This window comes from Delphinapterus leucas, chromosome 3, assembly GCF_059928025.1.
Source record: "Delphinapterus leucas isolate spDelLeu-1000000601 "Yukka" chromosome 3, BTC_Dleu_Yukka2, whole genome shotgun sequence".
NCBI classification, from domain to species: domain Eukaryota; kingdom Metazoa; phylum Chordata; class Mammalia; order Artiodactyla; family Monodontidae; genus Delphinapterus; species Delphinapterus leucas.
The window spans coordinates 128569778-128591978 of NC_143131.1; the positions used below are offsets into that span (position 1 = coordinate 128569778).

Sequence of the window (22201 nt, forward strand, 5' to 3'; positions counted from 1 at the left end):
CTTCATGGGCCTTTAGGCATTGTGTATTTCTGATTGAACGGTGTGATTTATGGCCTCATTAATCCTGCTTAGCTTCGAGAATTTAGTAATCAAAGGACCCTTAAGAGTTCACCAAGCTCCTCTGCCAACCCCATAAACCACAGCCCTGGCTTCCCTTGGCCGCATAGTTCTGTCACACCCACCTTGGCTGAGGAAGGCTTACTGGGACCCAGAAGACAGGGATGGAAGGGCCCCTGGAGACAGTTTATTCCAATCCTCACCTCCTATTTCCAGGTGGAAAAACCGAGGCCCAGAGGGGAGGTGAGCAGTGCTGTCAGAGGCCACAAAGCAGGGAGCAGAGCCCTAAAGGGAATCCAGACTCGAGGCGGAGCCCCTTCCGCGTCCTTCGTGCACGCGCCAGATTGATCCAAGTAGCCAAACGATTAGGGGATTCTGAGCCTCAAGGGACTCATGTCACAACCCTCTGCAGTATCAGAGCTGCCTTTCCGATGTCAGAACTCAGCGTGGTTTCGGGATCTGAACAACCACAGCAGAGCCCATTGGCTGAGGGTAGAGGCAGGAAGGAGGTGGCAGCGGAGGCCCAAGGGGCCCCTCCAGGACTTCAGGTGGGGGAGAGGAAGGACCTAAATGTTCAGGGCTGTTGAGAAATGTTAGCATTCACACCCAAACTACAGAGCCTCGGATGTAAGAACACCATAACCACAGGCCTCAGCTTCCCCATCTCTAAGATGGGCAGAAGTATTTTGCCAAAGCAATGCCTGAATGTGATTTCACTTTCACGCGGCCAGGGACGCCAAAGATTTACTTCAACTTGTTCATTTTACATATGACGGCGTCAGCATCAGCCAGTGTCTGCCTGGGGACATACCGACGTGACCACGCAACCGAAAGGTAGGAGCACCAGCCAGTACCTCTCAGCTGTGTCAGGAGGCCCCGCCTATTCTCTGAATACCTGCAATGCCCCTAGAACACCCCAAGTCAGGGGCGGATGTGGCCTCCATCCCTCCCATCTGACCAGCTGACGAACGAGATCTCAGGGGAGGACAGAACCACGTCCCTCCCACGCACCTGCTGAGCCTACCCATGGCAGACAGTGAGCGCAGGGCCCAACCCCTCATTCACAGATGGAGGGGCTGAGGCCCAGGAAAGGGTTTCCAGTACACCACATCCCCTTCCTTCCTCCCTAGAGCCCACCTTTTCCTGCCCCGTATCAGCCTCCCAGGGGGCCTGCCAGTTCTGCTCGCCTGAGAGCGCCTGGAGCTGGCAGAAGCACTCGGTACCATCTCCAGCATTTGGGTCAGTCCGCCAGGCAGAAGGACCCTGAAGGAGTGGGACAGAAAACGGTGTCAGTGGCCACAGCGGGGGAAGGGACGTACACGGCTGGATATCCACCTGTCTCAGCAACCCAATGGTAAACTCCCCAGTCGGAGTCCAGAGTCAGGCCCCTGACTTGCTACTTGCTTGCTGTGTGACCTTGGGGAAGCACCCTCCCCTCTCTGGGCTTCTGTTTCCTCCTCTCTCTGGCATGGAGTTGGGCAATGGGATACATCAGGGCCCTTCTGGTTTTGGTATGCTGTGGGTTGAAAAGAAGGGGCAGAGTGAGGTCACCCTGACACCTCATCCTCTATCAGTCCTGTCACGCTCACTGGCTCCAGGCACGGCAGAGCTGACAGTTGGACACACTCAGCTGTCAGCCGCTGCATGGAGAGGGCTTCTCTGCAGGACAAGGAAGGAGGGGCCCTTGCTCAGGAGGGTCTGGGGGGTGTCCTGAACCCTTCATACCACCCTCTGTTCTTGAGCAGCTCCTGTGGAGAGGATGTAAAAGGGGGCGCTGCAGTGCCTGGAGCGGAAGATGACAGAGCCCAGCAGCCACCTCGCAAGGTACACGCGGCAAAGCACCCCCACCCTGCCATAGCACGGCCAGCAGAGACCGGCACCCATTAGCGAGGATGGTGGCTCCTCCAGGGTGCTCAGGGCAGGGTCACTTGTAACAGGGAAACGCTGGAAACCAGGCTCATATCCACAACAGGGCACCAGCTCAATACACTAAGGTATATAACACTAGGCAGTGCCACTCATATGTTTAAAAAAACCAAGTAGGAATTTACCGACAACAGTGGAAAGCCATTCGGTAGAATATGAATAGGCAAAATAAACTATTTCTACTGTACGTAAATGCACAGGAAAAACTACCTAGAAAGGCGCACACTGATGGCAGTCAGTCATCATCTCTAGAGAAAGGACTGGAATTATTGCAGTCAAGGAGGGGGAGCTTCAGTTTTGCCTAAATTCTTAGAATTTTTCAAACAATAGTGTACTCACGTTTGACTTGTGTACAATGAACAACAACAGGCAGAATAAATACCTCTCTTGGAACCTAAAAGCAGCCATGGCCATCATTTTACTGGTGGGGAGATCAAGGCCCAGGGACAGAACCAGCTGAGATCACACAGCAAGTTAGTGACAGAGGCAGGAGTGGGACCCACTCCTGACCCCTGGCCCAGTGCACTTTCCTCTACAGGTGCTGCAGCTGGTGTCCAACAGCATTTGGGCCTTGTCCAAGCACCTCCTTGTTTGCAGTGCTCCCTACCTTTCTGCCAAGCCATGGTTCCAAAGGGGAGGCACTGGGCTCTTCCTGCCCATTTCTACTGGTGGCAAGGTAGGGGAGGGGTGAGAGGGGGTGGGGAGTAATTAACCTTAAAATATATGTTCCCTAGGGCTGCTGTAACAAATCACCACGACGTTGGTGACTTAAAACAACAGAAATTTATTATCTTCCAGTTCTGAAGGCTAGAAGTCCCAAACCAAGGTATCAGGTGGGTTGGGTCCTTCTGGAGGCTCTGAGGGAGTTTCTGTTCCATCCCTCTCTCCTAGCTTCCAGTGGTTGTCAGCAATCCTTGGCGTTCCTTGGCTTGGAGCTGCATCACTCCAGTCTCTGCTTCTGTCATCACACGGCCTTCTCCCTGTGTATCTGTGTCCAAAGTTCCCTCTTCTTACAAGGACACCAGTCCTTGGATTAGGGCCCACCATCATCCAGTATGACCTCATCTTGACTGACTACATTGGCAAAAACCCTGTTTCAAATAAGGTCATACTCATAGGTTCTGGGTGTACATGAGTTTGGGTAGGGACACTAATCAACCCATTAAAGGGACTTCCCTGGCGGTCCAGTGGTTAAGACTCTGTGCTTCCACTGTAGGGGGTACGGGTTTGATCCCTGGTCAGGGAATTATGATCCCACATGCCGTGTGGCACGGCCACAAATAAACAAACATAAAAAAATCCATTACACATAACTTTTCTGATGTCAAAGCTGTTTTCTCAAGGAGACGGCAGGGGGTAGGGTTGCACGGGGTGGTGGAAAATGACAAGATTCGTTGTACACTGAAAAAGAACTTCTCTGCTGGGGAGGAAGGAAAACTGGAAGTAGGTCAGTTTGTACATCATGTATCTGGGGGGAAAGCATGGGTGTGGGATGGATGTATTGTGAGGCATTTGGCCTAGATGTTCTGGAAGATTCAGATTTGAAAATAAAGTGACACAAGATAAATGATTTTTAAGGATTCACATTTACCTGGTGAGAAGTCGATGGCTTGTCTTCGGGTGATGGATAGATTTAGATCTATCTATGCTAAAGATAGGTGGAATTTCTCATTTTCTCTCTCTCCTTCTCTCTGCCTGGGGTGGGGCCCCGGGAGCTCCCCCTGCACCCACCTGCAGGTCCTGCTCCCTTCCTGGCCCAGTCCCTGGTCAATCAGTCATCCGGGGTGGCTCACAGTGCTCTGAGGGTGGAGGACACTGAGAGGACAAAGTGCAGGCCTTGAGGGGGGAAACCCAAGTGCACCCCGAGATGTCAGAGCCAGGACTCAGGCCATCCATCAGACTCTTCCTTTTATGGGGGCTACCCAACTTTTTCCAAGTTTGGTTTTTGAACATGAACACTCATGAATGTTATACTGAGGTCTCTTGGAACTCTTTTTCAGGTAGATTTCAGACCTTTGCTTACTAGCCAACCTATGAACACTGAGATGTCTAGTGGCAGCCCCTCCTACCAGGAGTGTCACCATCTTGACTTATATGGCATCCTGTTTCCGGACGAACAATTTGAAGTTTTATCTTTTCGGCCCTTTTTATAATAAAAAAACACAAGTGATGACGTGAAGCATGGGCCCCAAACTCAACACCCAACTGAGGCAGCAATGGAAGTCCTGAGGTGCCTGGAGGCATCTCAGGCTCTCAGGGACCTATGCTAGCTGATTGGGAATTCAGCTACAAAGGAACAGAATTAAAAAACATGTACATGTGCAGAAAGTGTGTTACCAAAGGATGTGTGTCCAAGGCAAGGATTTATTAGGAATTATTCTGATGGGTTTCAGGTCACAGGGCACAGATGTCTCTTTATAACATAGAAATCTGGCACTGAACCTCACAAGGTTGTCAGAGGTCATATATATGGAAGCCTGTATTGACTTTAACTAGGATGATTTTTCCGGTTGGGGGGGCATCATTTTGGGGGTTGGGCAAAGCGCAGAGGCCACATATACAGCAACGTCCCCACAATGTTTGGGACAGAGGACTCAGTGCCAGGGAAAGGCAGTTTCCTTTTGTAGACCCTCTGTCCCACCCTCAGCAAAGCAAGTTCAAAGGTCAGATTTGCCCTGCTCCTACCGACCAGGTGTCAGGGGCCCTGCCTCTTGTGTACCCCATTCACCCTGACACAAGTGTCTGGCCCCCATTCACCTTCAAAACCCAGCCAAGATGACATCTCTCCCTGGAGGCCCTCCCTCCCCCAACCTCTCCCCTCTGACAGAAAGGCACAGTCTCCCGGCTTAGGATGAAGATACAGGGTGGGTAGCAGTGGGGAGTGCAAATAACCACGTGTCCAAACTGGTTAAATAAGCCACAGAACATCCATCAGGTGGCCATTAAAAATCACATTTCCGCGGACTATTTAACATGGGAGAACGCCCCCAACAAAATATTAAGTAACTAGAATATAATCATTTAAAATATATTCCCAGGGACTTCCCTGGCAGTCCAGTGGTTAAGAATCCACCTTCCAATGCAGGGGGCGCGGGTTCGATCCCTGGTCAGGGAACTAAGATCCCACACGCCGTGGGGCAACTAAGCCCCCGCGCTACAACTACAGAGCCCAAGAGCTCAGGAGCCCTCGCGCCACAACTAGAGAGAAGCCCACACGCTGCAACCAAGACCCGACGCAGCCAAAAAACAAATGAATATATATCAAATAAATAAATAAGATAAAATATTTTCCCAATTCTGCAAAAATAGTCACATTCGCATATATCATACATGTAGGAAAACAGTAGAAAGAATGCCACTGAAATGTACACAGAGGCTACCTCTTCATGGTGAGATTAAAAACTACTTTAAAACTTCTTTATACTTTTCCAAATTCTGAAATTTTGCCTCAAACATTATAGTAATCACAATAATGAGGTGTCTCGAGTGGAATCCTAAGTGCTTCCTCGTCCGAGGCTTGCGTCCCCTCTTCTATTTTTGCCACAATCGCAGCTGACCTCTGCTTGAACTACTCCAGGATGGGGAACTCACTACCCCTCTTCCTGGTGAGAAGTAGAATCTGGCTCCCTTTAGCTTCCCCTCATTGGCCACAACTCTGCCTCCTGAAACCAGAGAACAAGGCCGTGCCCTGTGCCCGTGCCTCTTGACGACACTTCAGAGGTTGGAAGGCAGTGGCCAGGCTCCAGGCTTCATCTTCCTAACCCAACAGCCTGCCAAGAACATTAACGTCCCCCTGTCTTCCGCAACCCTGTTTGCTTTCCTTGGGTACAATCCAGGCGGTGATGTCCTCACCCACATTCTGTCTTATCGAGGGTGTGCCACTTACCAGTTGGTGTATCAGGGGCTCTATTACATGCATTCTTTCATCTAATCTTAGAACCCTATGACTCAGGAGCTAACATCACACGTATTTTACAGACGAGGAAACTGAGGCACGGAAAAGCCAAGTCCCTTCCACGGTCACTTAATGGATCCATGGCAGAGCCAGGACTGAAGTGGCACCTGGCCCAGAGTCAGACAGCTGAGTTAATAAATGAATATGTGGACCCAGTTCTAAAGCCCATGTCCTTAGTGTCTATGGTTTTGTTTCAGAATTAGCTGTGCCCATGCCAGGCTCTCCCATGGTGTTCACTTCTGCATCTCTGCCCCTCACCTGGCCTGCTACATGGAGACCCTCCTGAAGGGCTACTGACCACAGAGGACCTGCTGCGCGAGGCATGTCTCCGGGAGCAGTGCTGAGCCAGGGCCTCTGATGCGCTGCTCAGAGCTGTGGCGCCAGAGCTGAAGCCCTGGGGGCACCAGGCACACATACAGGGGACTGACCATGAGGCACTAGCTGTCCCTCCCCACCTTGGGCCCAGACGGGTAACCTGTTGGGGATGGAAGGCCCCTGCGCACTCTCCATGTCACTCCTACAGGCAAGTCCATGGGCTTGCTTCCTCGGCCCTTCCCCTTTATGTCCGGCCTTCTCCCAAATCCTCCCAGGGATGTGGCCACATCAGCCACAGTCTCTGCCAAAAAGGGTTTTGGAAGGACCACACAATGCAGGTGGTTCTTCGGTATCCACATCCAGCCTGCTAGGGATCCTCACTCATTTTTTCACCAGGATTTCAACTTTCCCCAAAAGTCCCAGTAACAGCCCCAGGTCAGGCCTCTCAGTGGGATCTAGGACAGCTGGTCAGCTAAGGCCACAAGGCACTGTTGACCACAGGACTCAGCAAGCCCTCAGGGCCTGGCCCCTGGAGGGACCTTGAGAAGTCCTAGTGGTCAAGCCCCTGTCCCTAGCCAGCGAAGTCCCCGCTGAGAGCGCCGGCCTCATTCCTCACAGCTGGCCACGCCCACTCTCCACAACCAGCACTGTGACTCTGCTTCTCAGGCTCAGCGGCTGCTCAGACTGACCTTTCTACCTCGACTGGGTAACTCCTACCAAACCTTCAACACTCAGCCAAGGCGTGCTCAGCCCTCATCCAAGACGCCTTCCTGTGTCTCTCAAAGCTGGATGAGATACTCCTGCTGACCCTGGGCTAACCCCTAGTCTGGCTCTCATGTGGCCCTCATTCACTCACTCAAATATTTATGTAGCACCTGCTCTGGGCTCTGTGCGGGGCAGTGGGCACTAGCCGGGGAGGGCAGAAAACCAGGCCCCACTGCAAAGCTTGGCCACCAACTGGCTATGGGACATCACTCCTCCCTTGAACCTCAGTCTCCTCCCCTATAAAGTGGGGAAGATTCGGCAGCTCAGCCTGGCTTCCAGGCTGCCGTGAAGTCGGCAGGATGTGAAAGTACTCTGTCAACTGCCACTCAGGGTGAGTCACTGTTGTCGTGACCTGAGCCTCCTGCGGTCTGAGCTCATTTTTGTACATCACATCCTCAGAGGCCCCCTCCCCCCCAGGGGGCTGAGAGCCTACTGGGGATGAGCTTGGAAGCTCACGCCTTCTAGGGGTTGGCGCTTGGATGAGAAACTGGGCAGGAGCACAGCACGAAGGGATGGAAACGGGCGTGAACTTTAAACAAAATCAGCTTATAAATCCTGCCACTCAGGGGCAGGGGCCTGGCACTGCTGGGGCACGAAGAAAAGCCAGGCTGCTCTGAGGCAACAGGGTAAAGGCTTTAAATGCCAAAGGGCTTTGGAATCAACAAGAAGCCACTGGAAGCACCGAGTAGGGGCAGAGACAAAGAACACTGGGCTAGGGGACTGGACACCTGGGCTCTACTCTAAGTTGCTCTGTGACCTCAGTCAAGACCCCTCCTTCTCCAGGCTTTAACCTCCCATCTGTATGTTGGGTGCATCAGCCCAGGTGGTACCCAAGGCCCTTTCCCACAGGGAAAGTCTCTGCTGACTTCACTTGCCCTTCACAGCTTGAGACAGGGGGTCCAGTTCAGGCTGTGCCAGGGACAGACAGGGACAGCTGGCGAGGCTTTCAGAAAGGCCACGAGGCAGGGCAACCCATGCTCACTGTGGTCTCCTCTTCTGGACTATGGAAGAGTCAAGGCCTGGAACAGGGCTCCTCCTTCAGTCTCCTCCCACCACTGTGTAGATGGAATTCACCCTTGGCCCACTTTGCAGACTAAGAGAGCAGAGAGCACAGATTCTCAGACTCTTAGAAATCATCCTGCTCATTGCCCTCCCTCTCCATATAGAGGGAGAAACTGAGGCCCAGAGAGCGCTAATGGCTTACTTGGGGTCACACAGGATGCTTGTGGCAGAGCTAGGATTAACACTGAGGATCATGTCCACCTATCACCAGTTTGTTCTAAGTCTCAAGCCAGGCTCAGGTTTATGTGCGCATCATCCCATCAGCCAGCCTCTGCTTCCACTGATGGAGGCAAGCCTCAGTTTCCCTGTTGGAGCCAGGGAAGACAGGAGGGTTTCTGGGTCAGAGCTCGGTGAGGTTTTTTGAACTGGGAATAAAGAAAGAGCAAGGAAAGCGGAGGAGGCACTGTACTTGGGACAGAAACTCTTCTCCCTGAACTAGGCACAGGGCAGGAAATAGAATCACCCAGGTTGGGGACAGTCCTGCATTCTCAATAAGTAGAAAAGCTTGTGCTCAAGCACAGGCAAGGCAGCAGACACTCAAGTTCAATGAAAAATGACTAAATAGTGTCACAGGGTGTGTGTGGGGGGGGGGGGGTCTTGAGGTCTCAGGGGACTGATCATCAAGTTTATAGGACCACCTATTCCCACCTGGCTGGAGGGCAGGCAGTAGTAGGAAAAAGGCTCAGGACTTGAGGGTCCTTCCTTCCCTCTCTGTGCCTCAGGTTGTCCTCTGGTTCCAGACTCTGACCTTCTGGGCTTGTCAGAACCCAAGGGGCAGCTGGTCCCACTGCAAGAAACCCGAGTAGAGTCTCCTGGGCCCTGCCCCAGCTCGGAGGCCCCTTGGGGGAGGGACAGGAAGGGAGGGAAGGGGAGCAGAAGGCGGTAAATCTCCCCCCCCTCGTTGGCCCCTCCCAGCTACCCTTAAGACAGCCCACATGCACCGGCTCCGGGGCCTGAAAAGGCTCTAAACCAGCACTTCTCAAACTTGTAATCACCTGGGCATCTTGTTAAAAGGTTCTATTTTAGTAAGTCTGGGGCACAGCCAGAGGTTCTGCATTTCTAACAGATCCCAGGTGATGCCGATGATGTAAAGCCGTGGACCACTCTGCGTGCGAGTAGCGGCCCTAGAGATAATCTGCCTCTTAAAGGTGGGAAAACCCAAGGCCCAGAGAGGTCAAGTCACATGTCCACGGCCGCAAAGCGAGCAGCCCCAGACCGAAGGAAAAGGCACCTGCCATAGGCACTAGACATTTCCCCAGCCCGCCAGCCGGAATCAGCTGCCCTTCCCGGGCCCTGGGGCCGTGTTTGTAAACTCGGCTGCCCCGCGCGGCTGAGCCCAGGGTCGTGAGGGAGAGAGCGCCGCCCGGCCGAGTCTTCCCCGCCTCCCTCCGCGCCGGCCTCTAGCTGTTCTGCGTCCGGCATCCCCGGCCGACCCGAGGAAACCCGGGGCGCCGAGGGTCCCCTGAGGCGGAGTGGTTCCGCACCCTCCTTCCCCTCCGAAGACAAACTTCTCCGCCGGCGCCCTTTACCTTTTTGGGGGGTTTGCAGCAGCTCAGCCTGCTGTGTCCGCAGCCCATCCTCCTCGGGGAACTCCCGGACGCCGCCTCCCAACTCCGGGGCCCCCAGAGGACCCTGCCGTTCTGGCCCCGCTGCCGGCTCCGCGCCCGCCGGCCGGGGCTGCCGGCGAGACCCTGAGACTGAACCTGGAAGCGCAGACTTGAGCTAGGACGGCCGCGCGCCGTAAATACTCGAAAATCAGGGCCTCAGCGAAGCCGGCGGGGCGCGCGGAGCCGCCGCCTGAGCAGGTGACCAGAATCTTTGTAAATGATAGGAAACTCGGGCCAGGGCCGAAAAGATCCCTACGATCAATGGATTCCTTTCCAGGCCCGCAGCAGAGAAAAGGCCAGGAAAAAAAAAAATTAAAACAATTATTTAGTAAACACAACAGCTACCATTTATTGAGTTGTTTCTGTCCCGGCTTCTTTGCACATATTATTTCGATTTCTTGCAATCTCCTTGCAACAAAGGTATTAGTTCCTCCATTTTACAGGTGAGGAAAATCAGGCTCCGATATGTGATTTGCCCAAGCTCACAAAGCTAGTAAGTATCAGAGCCCAGATAAAAATCCAGTTCTAACTCCAGAACCTAAGCTTCCAACCATTTCCCTACAAATACATAATAATGGGAAGTTTAATTGTAATGCCTCCCCACTTCTGGGTCCACAGCTCCTTCCAGCTCACAAACACCTGTAATATTCTACTCTATCCATTTTGAATCGATGTTGCCCATCACGACAACTTTGTGAGGCAGACAGGCAGATGCAGGGAGAATAAGGGATGTAAAATGTCAGAGTCTGGGAAAAAGAACTTTTGTTTACCCTTGCTTTGTTACTAGCTGAGGTTTCTGGGAGTGGCAATGCAGGAAAAAGACACCTAACTTTGAAAATCAGTGTGAGTGTGTACCACTTGGAAAGATGTGCTGATGAAAGGGACTTACAGTCTTGAAAGGGAAGAGAATGTGAGACCACTACAGAACTTCCCCCTCCACAGAGTAAAAACCCAAATGCAGCACGCTCAAAGAAAGGAAACTAAGGACACAGGTGATATTAGGTTCTTGGGAAGAAGAATAAGACGGTGGTTCACAAGGTGTGGCCCCCAAATCAACAGCATAAGCACTACCAGAAATCTTTGATAGAAATACAAATTCTCAGACCCCACCCAGACCTACAGATCCTAAACTCTGGAGATGGGGCTCAGCAATCTCTAGCTTCCTAAGCCCTCCCAGTGATCCTGAGCCATGCTTATGTGTGAGAACCACTGCTGTAGGATGCGCTGAACAGGTAATGAGGAAAGAGTATCTACTTAAATTAACAATGATTATGAAACAGTGCTCACGATTTACTAAAAACCCAAACTAACAAACAAGCAAAAAACCAGAACAAAGTAAATATCCAAGAAAAGGAGCTTGGTTAAAAAATTATGATATATCCATAAAAATAGAATATCATGTAACCTGCTAAAATACTGATGAGGATGAAGTCTTTAAATGTCATAAAATGTAACAAATTTATTTTTAAAAAGTGTTAATAGTGATTACCTCTACATGAGGGTGAGATTTTGGATATTCATTTTCTTATGTTAAAAAAAATGAGTATACACTTCTACTATTATAATAAGAAAATTATTGTCATAATAAGAAAAATGTTCTCCAAAAAATATGTTTTTAGGGCTTCCCTGGTGGCGCAGTGGTTAAGAATCCGCCTGCCAATGCAGGGGACACGGGTTCAAGCCCTGGTACGGGAAGATCCCACATGCCGCGGAGCAACTAAGCCCGTGTGCCACAACTACTGAGCCCACGTGCCACAACTAGAAGCCACCGCAGTGAGAAGCCCACACACCGTGCAGCAACGAAGACCCAATGCAACCAAAAATAAATAAATTTAAAATATATATATGTTTTTAAACCCAGGCATGAGATTGAGACTAGTTTTTCACCATCAAGTGGGTAAGGATGTGAAATCCCAAGGAAATAGACAATGATTGTGATGAACTAGGTAGGAAAGCAATGTAAAGGACAAACAGGGCCAAAAATGTGTAGGGAGATCATAACCAGTAATGTCTTGGGTGATCCTGAACCTGTTGTTTCTCTTTTTGGAGAGTTTCCCATCTGAACATCGAAGAGTTGAACTTTCTAAAAATGATCTGGAATTTTAATGTCAGCAGTTGGAATCAGTAACTTGGGCTGGTGGGTAGGAACCAGGAAGCCAAATTCTGTTCCCAGAGACTCTGTTCTCAGGAGCTCTTGCCTCCGGCTTCTTTAAGCTTCCTGGGAGACCAGGCTCAGATTTCTTATGTTCACACAACTGGCTTTTTGGTTATGTGCTTTGAAGTTCCACCTGAGAAAAAACCCTAAGGAGGTTTTTTTTTTTTGCTTTAGGAACTTGAGTTTAAATAAGTTGCTAATGAGATTTCTGGTGGTGGTCGTGCCAGTCAGGTTAGATAAGGTTTTGCTGCAGTGATGAAAAACATGCAAATCTCAGCAACTTATGAGTGAAGCTAAGTTTTGCTCACACGACCCATCTAGCATGGGGAGGCCGAGGGCTCTGCTTCACAGAGATATCCGACACCATTCTAAGATGCAGCCATCCCAACTCCATGGCTTCAGGGTTTGCCAGGCCAAGAGAAGACAGTATATGGAGAATGGTACATGGGGTCTTAAATTCTTCCACTCAGGAGTGACACACATTAAGTCCACTCACATTTTATTGGCTAAAGCAAGTCGCATGGTCATGCACAACTTCAAGGGGATGGAGAAGTGTAATGTGTGCCCAGAAGGAGAAGAGAACCAGAAATACTGAACAGCAGAAATGTCTACCACAGTTAGCAATCAACAAGCAGGTACTATGATGTGCCCATTTCTTGGGCAAGTAGGGTAACTAACTCATCCTGGTCTGCTCAGGATTTCCCCACTTTCAGCACTGAAAGTCCCATGTTTCAGGAAACTCCTCAGTCCTAGGCACACTGGGACAGTTGGTCACCCTATGGGCAAGGACAGTGAAGACTCAGTTCTTGTCTTGAATTAGTTATAATCTATTTTCTTGACATTAGACCTATACATAGGAAAAGATGGGAAACTTACAAAAACAGGTTATAAAGCAAATGTCAAGTTGCATATTGCATGCAGGAAGTATTAGCATTAAAAGGACATAAGAGACAGTGGTGGATGGGGATGGGAAAGGAAGACTTCCTGGAGAAATACTAAAGCCAAAAGCCATTCATGGCAAAAGGAATCCTAGAATCTCAGGCTGGCATGGGATCTGATGCTTCACTTCTGTTGCTTCTAACTCAGATAAATCTCTTTTATAATTTCCCTTCTATAATTACCTTTCCTACTGTATTTGTGCAGTCTATGTTTGAATACTTCCAGTGATGGGGAAATCACTACCTATCTTTCCATATCTAGGGGGAAGAGGAGAAGCAGGAAGGAGTAATCACAAGAGGGAGGAACAGCATGGGTCAAGTCAGGGTAGACAGTGGAGGTTGCGGAGCTGGGGAAAAAGTAGGAATTAGTGTTAGTGACTAAGTTGTGTGTAAAGGGACAAAAGTGGAGGATGGGGTGAGCAATTTTGGGGAAAGATTGGAAAGAACAATATTGGAATTATCTTGAACACCTTTCATATGAAAACTACAATATACTCACACATAAAAAGTTTCGCCTAGAATTTCAGGGCTCCCTGCAGCCCACACAGTGGGGCTGTGTGTGGATCCCAGGTTAAGAACCTCTCAATGCAGTGGTCACTAAACATCATTCTAGCCCTGAAAGCTTTCTCTGTGTGGGTTCCGACTGAGCCCAATTGTTTCCCAAACATGTTGTCTGCCCAGAGGAACTTTCTTTACTATCCACCTGTGTGAGTTACCATTCTACCTGTACATCAGGAAACAACTCAAATGCCCTCTCCTGACAAAAGCCCTGCAGCACCTGTTCTACAACTCTTTTACTTGTTTGTGTGCTCTGTGAGTCCTCCCTAATGGACTACGGGTTACACAGCTCTGCCTCCTGCCTCCTTATGCCACCTGGTCCTTAGTAGGTCATGGCAGAGACTTCCAGTCACCTTACTCAACTTCCATTCTTCTCTCTTCCTTAGTGATGGAATCCTGATAGTCTCTGGGTCAGGGGTGTGCTACTTCCTCAGCTTCACTTGCATCAAGGGGTGCTCAGTGATATGTAAGGGGGCATTACTGGTTGGGGCTTCCAGGACAACATTTAACAGAAGAATGACTCAGCTGGGAGCAGGTCTCCCCCTTTTCTTGCCCCCGCTTTTCCTGCCTGGAATACAGACATGATGGAATACAGCCATTTTATTACCCTGAGCAAGAAGGTGGAAGGAACCTTGATCTCTGATGAACTGATGGAGCCCCAGTCCCAGCTTTTTTTTTTTTTTTTTTGCGGTACGTGGGCCTCTCACTGCTGTGGCCTCTCCCGTTGCGGAGCACAGGCTCCGGACGCGCAGGCTCAGTGGCCATGGCCCACGGGCCCAGCCGCTCCGCGGCATGTGGGATCTTCCCGGACCGGGGCACGAACCCGTGTCCCCTGCATCGGCAGGCGGACTCTCAACCACTGCGCCACCAGGGAAGACCCCAGTCCCAGCTTTGATCAACCACTTCCTAATATTTTCACGTAATAGAATAAACAACAAATTTGTTTAAGCCACCGCCACTGAGATCACTGCCACTGAGATTCTGTCACTAGCAGCAGAATGCAATTTCTAACCAATTCATAGGTCACTAATTAACATTTATTATATTGAATTTAATTAGAATAATTTACTCTTGGAGATACTATATGTACCCCAGCTTCAGTTCTGGAAGTGGGACACGAGGCTCTGCTGAGGAAGTTATCCTGGATTTGCCAGACTCTTGATGGAAATGTTGGTTTTGACAACTTCCTCCTGGAAATATATGTAAGAGAAGGAAATGAGAGGGGACCTAAAATTGTCGAGTTCTTAGGCTTCTATTGGAGTGTTTCTCAGGGAATGGGCAGGCTCATGTGCTTCAGAATCATCTGGATCCTTTTCCCATCTATTCAGTCAGGCCCTGGAGGGCTGAGTCTGAGGAATTTTCACAATAAAATTTGAAGCTTATTGCTCCAGTTGTTGTGGTAGGTTATCTCACCAGGGAATCAAATTATTACATTAATTATATCGAATTGTGTTGAACTGAATTAATAGGGAGGTCCTTGGAAAGGAGAATTGAGTCTGAGTAATGCTAATTAGCAAGAAGCCATCCCTGCCTATTTTCCCAGAAGACCTGTGGCTTGGGTCTTGGGGCTGCCTTGGGAGAGGCGGCAAGATTCACTTTACCACTTTCTTTGTACCAAGAGCGAATTCATGCCACCAATCATTGGTTAATGCTTTCTCTGTTCGATGAAGTTTGGATGGAGTCTTCAGGGAGCTTCTGTGGTGATGCAGATCAGGAGGGTACAGAGCATCACCTAGGGATTCTAGGGAAAATTACACACCACCTCTTTAAGTGGGCTCTAGGGTCTGGAGGCTGCTAGTAAACAGTTCTTTACATCAGTAGTTCTCAAAATGTGGTCTGGGGATCAGCAGCATCAGCATCTCTTGGAAATGGTTAGAAATGCAAATTTGGGGGCTCCACCCCAGACGAGCTGCCTCAGAAACACTGGGTATGGGGCCCAGGAATCTGTGTTTTATGAGTCCTCCAGGTAATTCTGATGTGTGCTTATGTTTGAGCTACTTTCAACCGTTATGTCCTCCTGCCAGCCATTTAAAAAAAATTAATTTTAGGGCTTCCCTGGTGGCGCAGTGGTTGAGAGTCCGCCTGCCGATGCAGGGGACACGGGTTCGTGCCCCGGTCTGGGAAGATCCCACATGCCACGGAGCGGCTGGGTCCGTGAGCTGTGGCCGCTGAGCCTGCGCCTCCGGAGCCTGTGCTCCGCAACGGGAGGGGCCACAGCAGTGAGAGGCCCGCATACCGCAAAAAAAAAAAAAAAAATTAATTTTATTTATTTATTTTTGGCTGTTGGGTCTTCGTTGCTGCACACGGGCTTTCTCTAGTTGCAGCGAGTGGGGGCTACTCTTCGTTGTGGTGCGTGGGCTTCTCATCGCTGTGGCTTCTCTTGTTGCGGAGCACAGGCTCTAGGCGTGCGGGTTTCAGTAGTCGTGGCACGTGAGTTCAGTAGTTGTGGCGCGCGAGTTCAGTAGTTGTGGCGCATGGGCTCTAGAACGCAGGCTCAGTAGCTGTGGCACATGGGTTTAGTTGCTCCACGACATGTGGGATCTTCCCGGACCAGGGATCGAACCCGTGTGCCCTGCATTCGTAGGCGGATTCTTAACCACTGCACCACCAGGGAAGTCCCTGTCATCCATTTTTTAATGGGCACAGAGATGAGAGATGGAGTGAGGTCCTGGGCTCAGTGAGTATCCAGTAAGCCCCATTTTCCGTGTTTGAGACATCCTTGGCTGGGCTGAGTGTCTGGTTTCCAGGCCACTCCTAACCGTGCCCTTCCTGTGACACACAGAGTACTGTTCCATGGGCTCTGAGCCAGGCCCTGAGCCATCTCACATCTAGGGACTAAGGGTGAGTCCTTCCAGATAGAGTCTCCTGATGATCAGCTTGTTCATTTAGATGTAATTGAATCATGGGACTTCCCTGGTGCTCCAGTGGCTAAGGCTTCACGCTCCCAATGCAGGGGGCCCGGGCTCTATCCCTGGTCAGTGAACTAGATCCACATGCCGCAACTAAGAGTTCGCATACCACAACGAAGATCCCGCATGCCACAACTAAGACCCAGCACAGCCAAATAAATAAATATCAAAAAATTTAAAAAATGTAATTGAATGAGCAGGACTTCAACACTAGCTGAGCTTTCCGGGCCTATATCAAGGATGGATATTGACTTGTCTGCCTGGAAGTCGGCCATCTACCTGTCCCCTCCTGTATGCCCCAGACTGTTTGCACCTTCCGCACGTTCCCACCCAACATCACGTTCTCAATTCCATTCAGTTCCAAACAAACTTACTGTATATTTTTAGTGCAATCCCAGTTTCCACCAGCCCATCTCATTTGAAAATGAATATTTTTCCACCTATATCATTTGCTATGTAATCAAAATTTAAGCAACCCTTTTTGAACAGATAACTGCCCTAAACCTCTCCTTTCTGGAAAACTCTTGTTTCCTGCCCTGATGCCACCTTCCTTGCTCCACTCCAATGGGAGCATCTTACCCACAGGGAACTAACTGGAGTGAGAGTTGGAAGATGGTGAGGCAGGGACTGTTTTCCAAGTCAAAAATTGGAACACATGATTTAACAAAGGAATTTGTGACATTTATATTCTTTATTGACCTAATTCTATTCATTTACTCTTTGCCAACATATTGGAATTTCTAGGACAGCTAAACGGTTTATGGGGACAAGGAGGCGGGATATTTGTAAATGGGAACAGAACACATGAGAAGCATGATCCAGCTCCAAGGCTTAAAACCTAACTGTCTACAAGGCTGAGTAGGTATGTAAATGAGAAGAGGGCATAAGACAGGGGTGGGGTTAAACTGGGGCCACATACCCCTCTAAAAGGAGCACAAGTGGATGTGTTGTGGTGGATGGTTGTTAGAAGGAAATGAAACTCCAAGCTGGCCTGACCTTCCGATTTGTCAAGAGAAATTAGAAATCTGGGGGTTTTTTTAAATGTAAAATTTGTCTCTCTCTCTCTCTCTCTCTCTCTCTCTCTCACACACACACACACACACACACACACACACACACACACATGCCATCATGCAAGCTAAACAAAATATTTGCAGGAGGTTACATAGCTTCTGGTTTAGGTAGACAAATAATGTAACAAGGGGTACAGAAAAATACCATGGAAGCAAAAGGAGTAACGAACTCTATCTGGGAGGAAAGGGAAGGGCAGGCTTCCTCAGGGATGTGATGGTTGACCTGGGCTGTGTAGATTAGGCCAGGATTCTTCTTGTCAAGAAAGTGGGGAAGTGTAACTCTGTGAGGGGATGACTGTGTTAACTTACATTATGGTGCTGATCATTTTGCAATATATATATATATATATACACACACATACACATACATACTTATGTATACATATATGTATAAAATTTACAAAAAAAGAAAGTGGAGAGAACATGCGTGCCCAGTGAGCAGTACTGCATTGGTTTTTAGGGGGGCTCAGCCGCTCTGTGTGGCTGGAGTACTGGGTGAGATTAGGGAAGGAGTGGGACACAGATGGACAGGACAGCCTCGAAGGCCCTTCTCACGCCGCATGTGGGATCTTAGTTCCCCTACCAGGGAATGAACCCATGACCCCTGCAGTGCAAGCGCAGAGTCTTAACCACTGGACCGCCAGGGAGGTCCCTGACCAAGACATTCTTTTTTTTTTTTTAACATCTTTATTGGAGTATAGTTGCTTTACAATGGTGTGTTAGTTTCTGCTGTATAACAAAGTGAATCAGTTATACATATACATATATCCCCATATCTCCTCCCTCTTGCATCTCCCTCCCTCCCACCCTCCCTATCCCACCCCTCTAGGCAGTCACAAACCACCGAACTGATCTCCCTGTGCTATGCGGCTGCTTCCCACTAGCTATCTATTTTACATTTGGTAGTGTGTATATAGGTCCATGCCACTCTCTCACTTTGTCCCAGCTTATCCTTCCCCCTCCCCGTATCCTCAAGTCCATTCTCTAGTAGGTCTGCGTCTGTATTCTCATCTTGCCCCTAGGTTCTTCTGACCATTTTTTTTGTTTGTTTTTTAGATTCCATATATATGTGTTAGCATACGGTATTTGTTTTTCTCTTGCTGACTTACTTCACTCTGTAGGACAGACTCTAGGTCCATCCACCTCACTACAAATAACTCAATTTCGTTTCTTTTTATGGCTGAGTAATATTCCATTGTATATATATGCCACATCTTCTTTACTCATTCATCTGTTGATGGACACTTAGGTTGCTTCCATGTCCTGACTACTGTAAATAGAGCTGCAAGGAGCATTGTGGTACATGAGTCTTTTTGAATTATGGTTTTCTCAGACGTTCTTACTTTATCCTGTGGGCAGTGGGAGTGGCACAATCAGATTGGCCTTATTCACGGTCACTCTGGGGACTCAGGTGGAGGGCAGACAGAAAGCTCTCTCCTGGAGCCGTCAAACATCTCCTGGAATGGTTCAGGAGGGAACCGGAGCGGTTCCTAAAGGCACTTCGGTCCAGAAGGCCTGCAGCCCCCAGGTCCAACTCTGGCCCTGCCCCCACTGGGCTCCCAGCCTGAGATACTATGGTAATGAGGCAGGTACTGCAAAGGAGGCAGCGGAGCTTGGGTGCTGTGGGGTAGGCAGTGGGCAGTTTCCTTTCCTCTTGGCCTTGGGTTTCAACACGTTTGTTTTTGAAAAAACATTGCAATACCTTTTAAATCAGCGCCTTGGACAGGATCCAAGGACAGTAGCAAGGATCAGCCTCTGTGGTACTTCTTAAAGAAGTAGCTGCAGAGGGAGGGAGCCTCGGAACCTGGATTGCTGGGAGAGCCCGAGTTCAGGCAGGGCTTGGAAGGTGGGCAAGGTGGAAGGAGATCAGATCTCCAGGTCACCCCATTTCCACTCTTCCTTCCTTAGGACACTTTTGCATCCAGAGCACTTGAAGATGAACAGTGTTCCAAGCTGTCCTGGAAAACCAGAACTAGTGGGTAGCGTAGCCCAGGAATGTGGGGTCCAGCTCCTTGGGAAGGAAGACCTTCCAACTGGTCCAAGATTCAGGGGTCTGGCTTGACAGGGAGTGAGGTCCCCATTGTGGGAGGTATGCAAGGAGAGGCTAACATTGATAGGGCATGTTGGAGAAAGTACTGCAAGGGCCTGCTGAGATAGGGGTCCTGAGGGAATGGGTGCTCAGATTCACTGTGATTGTGACTGGAAGGGGTATTTATTGTGGTCCCCCTTCAGAGACAGTAGTTCTTCCTCAAAGGAATCAAGATTGGCATTCAAGGGTTTTCCCTAGTGGCGCTGTGGTTGAGAGTCCGCCTGCCGATGCAGGGGGCACGGGTTCGTGCCCCGGTCCGGGAAGATCCCACATGCCGCGGAGCAGCTGGGCCCGTGGGCCATGGGCGCTGAGCCTGTGCGTCCGGAGCCTGTGCTCCGCAGCGGGAGAGGCCACAACAGGGAGAGGCCCGCGTACTGCAAAAAAAAAAAAAAAAAAAAAAAAGATTGGCATTCAAGAGACTTTCATTCTAGTACATGTTGATGGGAATGTAAAATGGTACAGTCGCTATGGAAAACAGTGTGGACAGTTCTTAAAAAATATGGTAATATGATCCAGCCGTCTCACTTCTGGGTATATAGCCAAAAGAACTGAAATCAGGACCATGAAGAGTTATCTGCACTCCCAATGTTCACTGAAACATTATTAACAAAAGCCAAGATATGGAAACACCCAAATGTCCACTGACAGATAAATCGTTGTATGCATACAACCAAAGTTTAGTTAGCCTTTAAAAAGAGAGAAATTCTGCCACTTGTGACAACATGGCTGAACCTGGAGGACATTATGCTAAGTGAAATAAACCAGGCACAGAAGGATACTGCATGATTCCACTTGTATCTCAAATAGTCTCAGAGAAGCAGGGAAAGGTGGTTCTAGAGATCTGTGGTACAACATAGGGTCTGCAGTTAACGATACTAAAGTATTGTGCTCTGAAACACTTGTTAAGAGAGTGGATCTCATGTTTCGTGTTCTTACCACAAAAACGAAACCAAAAAACAAAGGGGCACAAGGAAACTTTCAGAAGTGATGGCCATGTCTATTACCTTGCCTGTGGTGATGGTATCAGGGGTGCATGCATATGTCCAAACTCATCCAATCATATATGTTAAATATGTACAGGTTTTTTTTATATATCATTTATACCTCAAGAAAGTTGTTTTAGAAAAGAGAGAGACTTTCATTCTGATCCTTGGCTTGCTATCCATTTGCATTTTGACCCTGGATAATTCACATACGTTCACTTCTCTGGCCTCACATCTCCCCACCCCACACTTTACCCAGTGCCTGGCATGGAGTAAGCACTAGCAAAGATTTGTTTTTTGTTTGTTTTGTTTTTGTAAATTTAATAAACTCCTACAGTATATATACATATATTTTTTGGCCGTACCACACAGCTTGCGGGATCTTTTTTTTTTTTTTTTTTTTGCGGTACGCGGGCCTCTCACTGCTGTGGCCTCTCCCGCTGTGGAGCACAGGCTCCGGACACGCAGGCTCAGCGGCCATGGCCCACGGGCCCAGCCGCTCCGCGGCACGTGGGACCCTCCGGGACCGGGGCACAAACCCACGTTCCCCGCATCGGCAGGCGGACTCCCAACCACTGCGCCACCAGGGAAGCCCAGCTTGCGGGATCTTAATTCCCTGACCGGGGACTGAACCCGGCCCCCAGCAGTGGAAGCGTGGAGTCCTAACCACTGGACCACCAGAACATTCCCAGCAAAGGTTCGTTGAACAAATGAATGAATGGATGAATTAGCTGGATTGGGTCCGAAGTTGGACTGGGATCAGCAGGCCTCAGAGGCTACCTGAACCTCCTGAAATTACATTTACAACTCTGCATGTATGAGCAATTCAGTTTTTTTCTGGGTAGAGGGTCTGTAGCTTTAATCACTATTGCCATCATTTATTGAGGATTTGTTACAGCAAACTAAGGTCTGTACATATTTTATCACATTTAATCTTCAGGAACCATGAGGGAGGTTGGAGGGGTTACCATTTCCACTGTACTAAAGTGGAAACTTGGGTTTGGGGAGTGTAAGGACTTGCTTAGGGTCATATACTGGAGTCGAACCCAGGTCCACGAGACTCCACAAAATAAGCTCTAAGCCACTGCGGTAAATTACTACAGCTTCTCAGAGGGATCTGTGACCGCAGAAGATGAAAACATTCTAGGACCCTGGAGTTCTATTTCTCTGTGGGACTGTGGGGAATGGGGAGAAAGGGGTGGAGGTGGAGGAGGAAGCCAGCCAGCCAGCCGGAGCAGGACAGCGCCCATGCCAGCAAGGGCTGCTATTTAGAGCAGCCCCAGAGCCCCCAGAAAGGATGATAAGGGGTAGGCAGGGAAGAGCAGTTGTAAGAGGAGCCCGGGGAGGGGGAGGCAGCCATCTCCTCCCCCCCCCCTGATGCCTCCAGCTCACCCTGCCGCCTGATGTCTAAATAAGGCTTAGAAGCACATTCTAGGCAGCTAAAAATAAACTCTGGCTCCCCCTCCTGCCCTAGGGCTTTGGCGACCTCCCCAGCCCCGTCAGGGCTCCCCTGGGCAGGACCAGCTCTCGGAGCCCGCCCTTGCCGGAGCTATAGAATCTTGTGTCGCTGAGGACCCCAAGGTTCTGGTGGGAAAGCTTCCCACCGCAAGAAGACCTGGACCAGAAATCAGGACGCCCGACTCCAACTCTCGGCTCTGCCCTAACAAAGCTGGGCAAGTCCCTTTTTTCTTTGAACCTCAGTCTCCCCACATGTCAAATGCGGGCGTTTGACGAATGATGTAAAGCGCTGGCATTTTTGAATGAATTCAGGATCCCACACTCAAAACTTCAGAGAGTGCCCACTGGGGT

The 22201-nt window shown here is 49.6% G+C and overlaps 1 protein-coding gene and 1 long non-coding RNA gene across 3 annotated transcripts in view; one reads left to right on the forward strand and one right to left on the reverse strand.

Annotated features, from left to right (window-relative positions):
- The window catches only part of CCDC69 (coiled-coil domain containing 69), a 36473-nt gene extending 26690 nt beyond the window's left edge, over positions 1 to 9783 (reverse strand). Inside the window, exon 1 of the mRNA XM_022589927.3 lies at positions 9610 to 9783. Within this exon, the coding sequence (XP_022445635.2) occupies positions 9610 to 9657 (48 nt within the window). The 5' untranslated portion in view covers positions 9658 to 9783. The remainder of the gene's footprint in view (positions 1 to 9609) is intronic.
- Positions 1084 to 6070, forward strand: LOC149749696 (uncharacterized). 2 transcript variants are annotated; one of them, XR_016392824.1, is made up of 4 exons: positions 1084 to 1411; positions 1803 to 1881; positions 2522 to 2659; positions 2875 to 6070. It is a non-coding gene; the product is annotated as an uncharacterized LOC149749696 (long non-coding RNA). The 2 variants fall into 2 exon arrangements; XR_016392823.1 differs by having other exon boundaries at positions 1803 to 2659.
- Positions 9784 to 22201: the final 12418 nt, after the last annotated feature.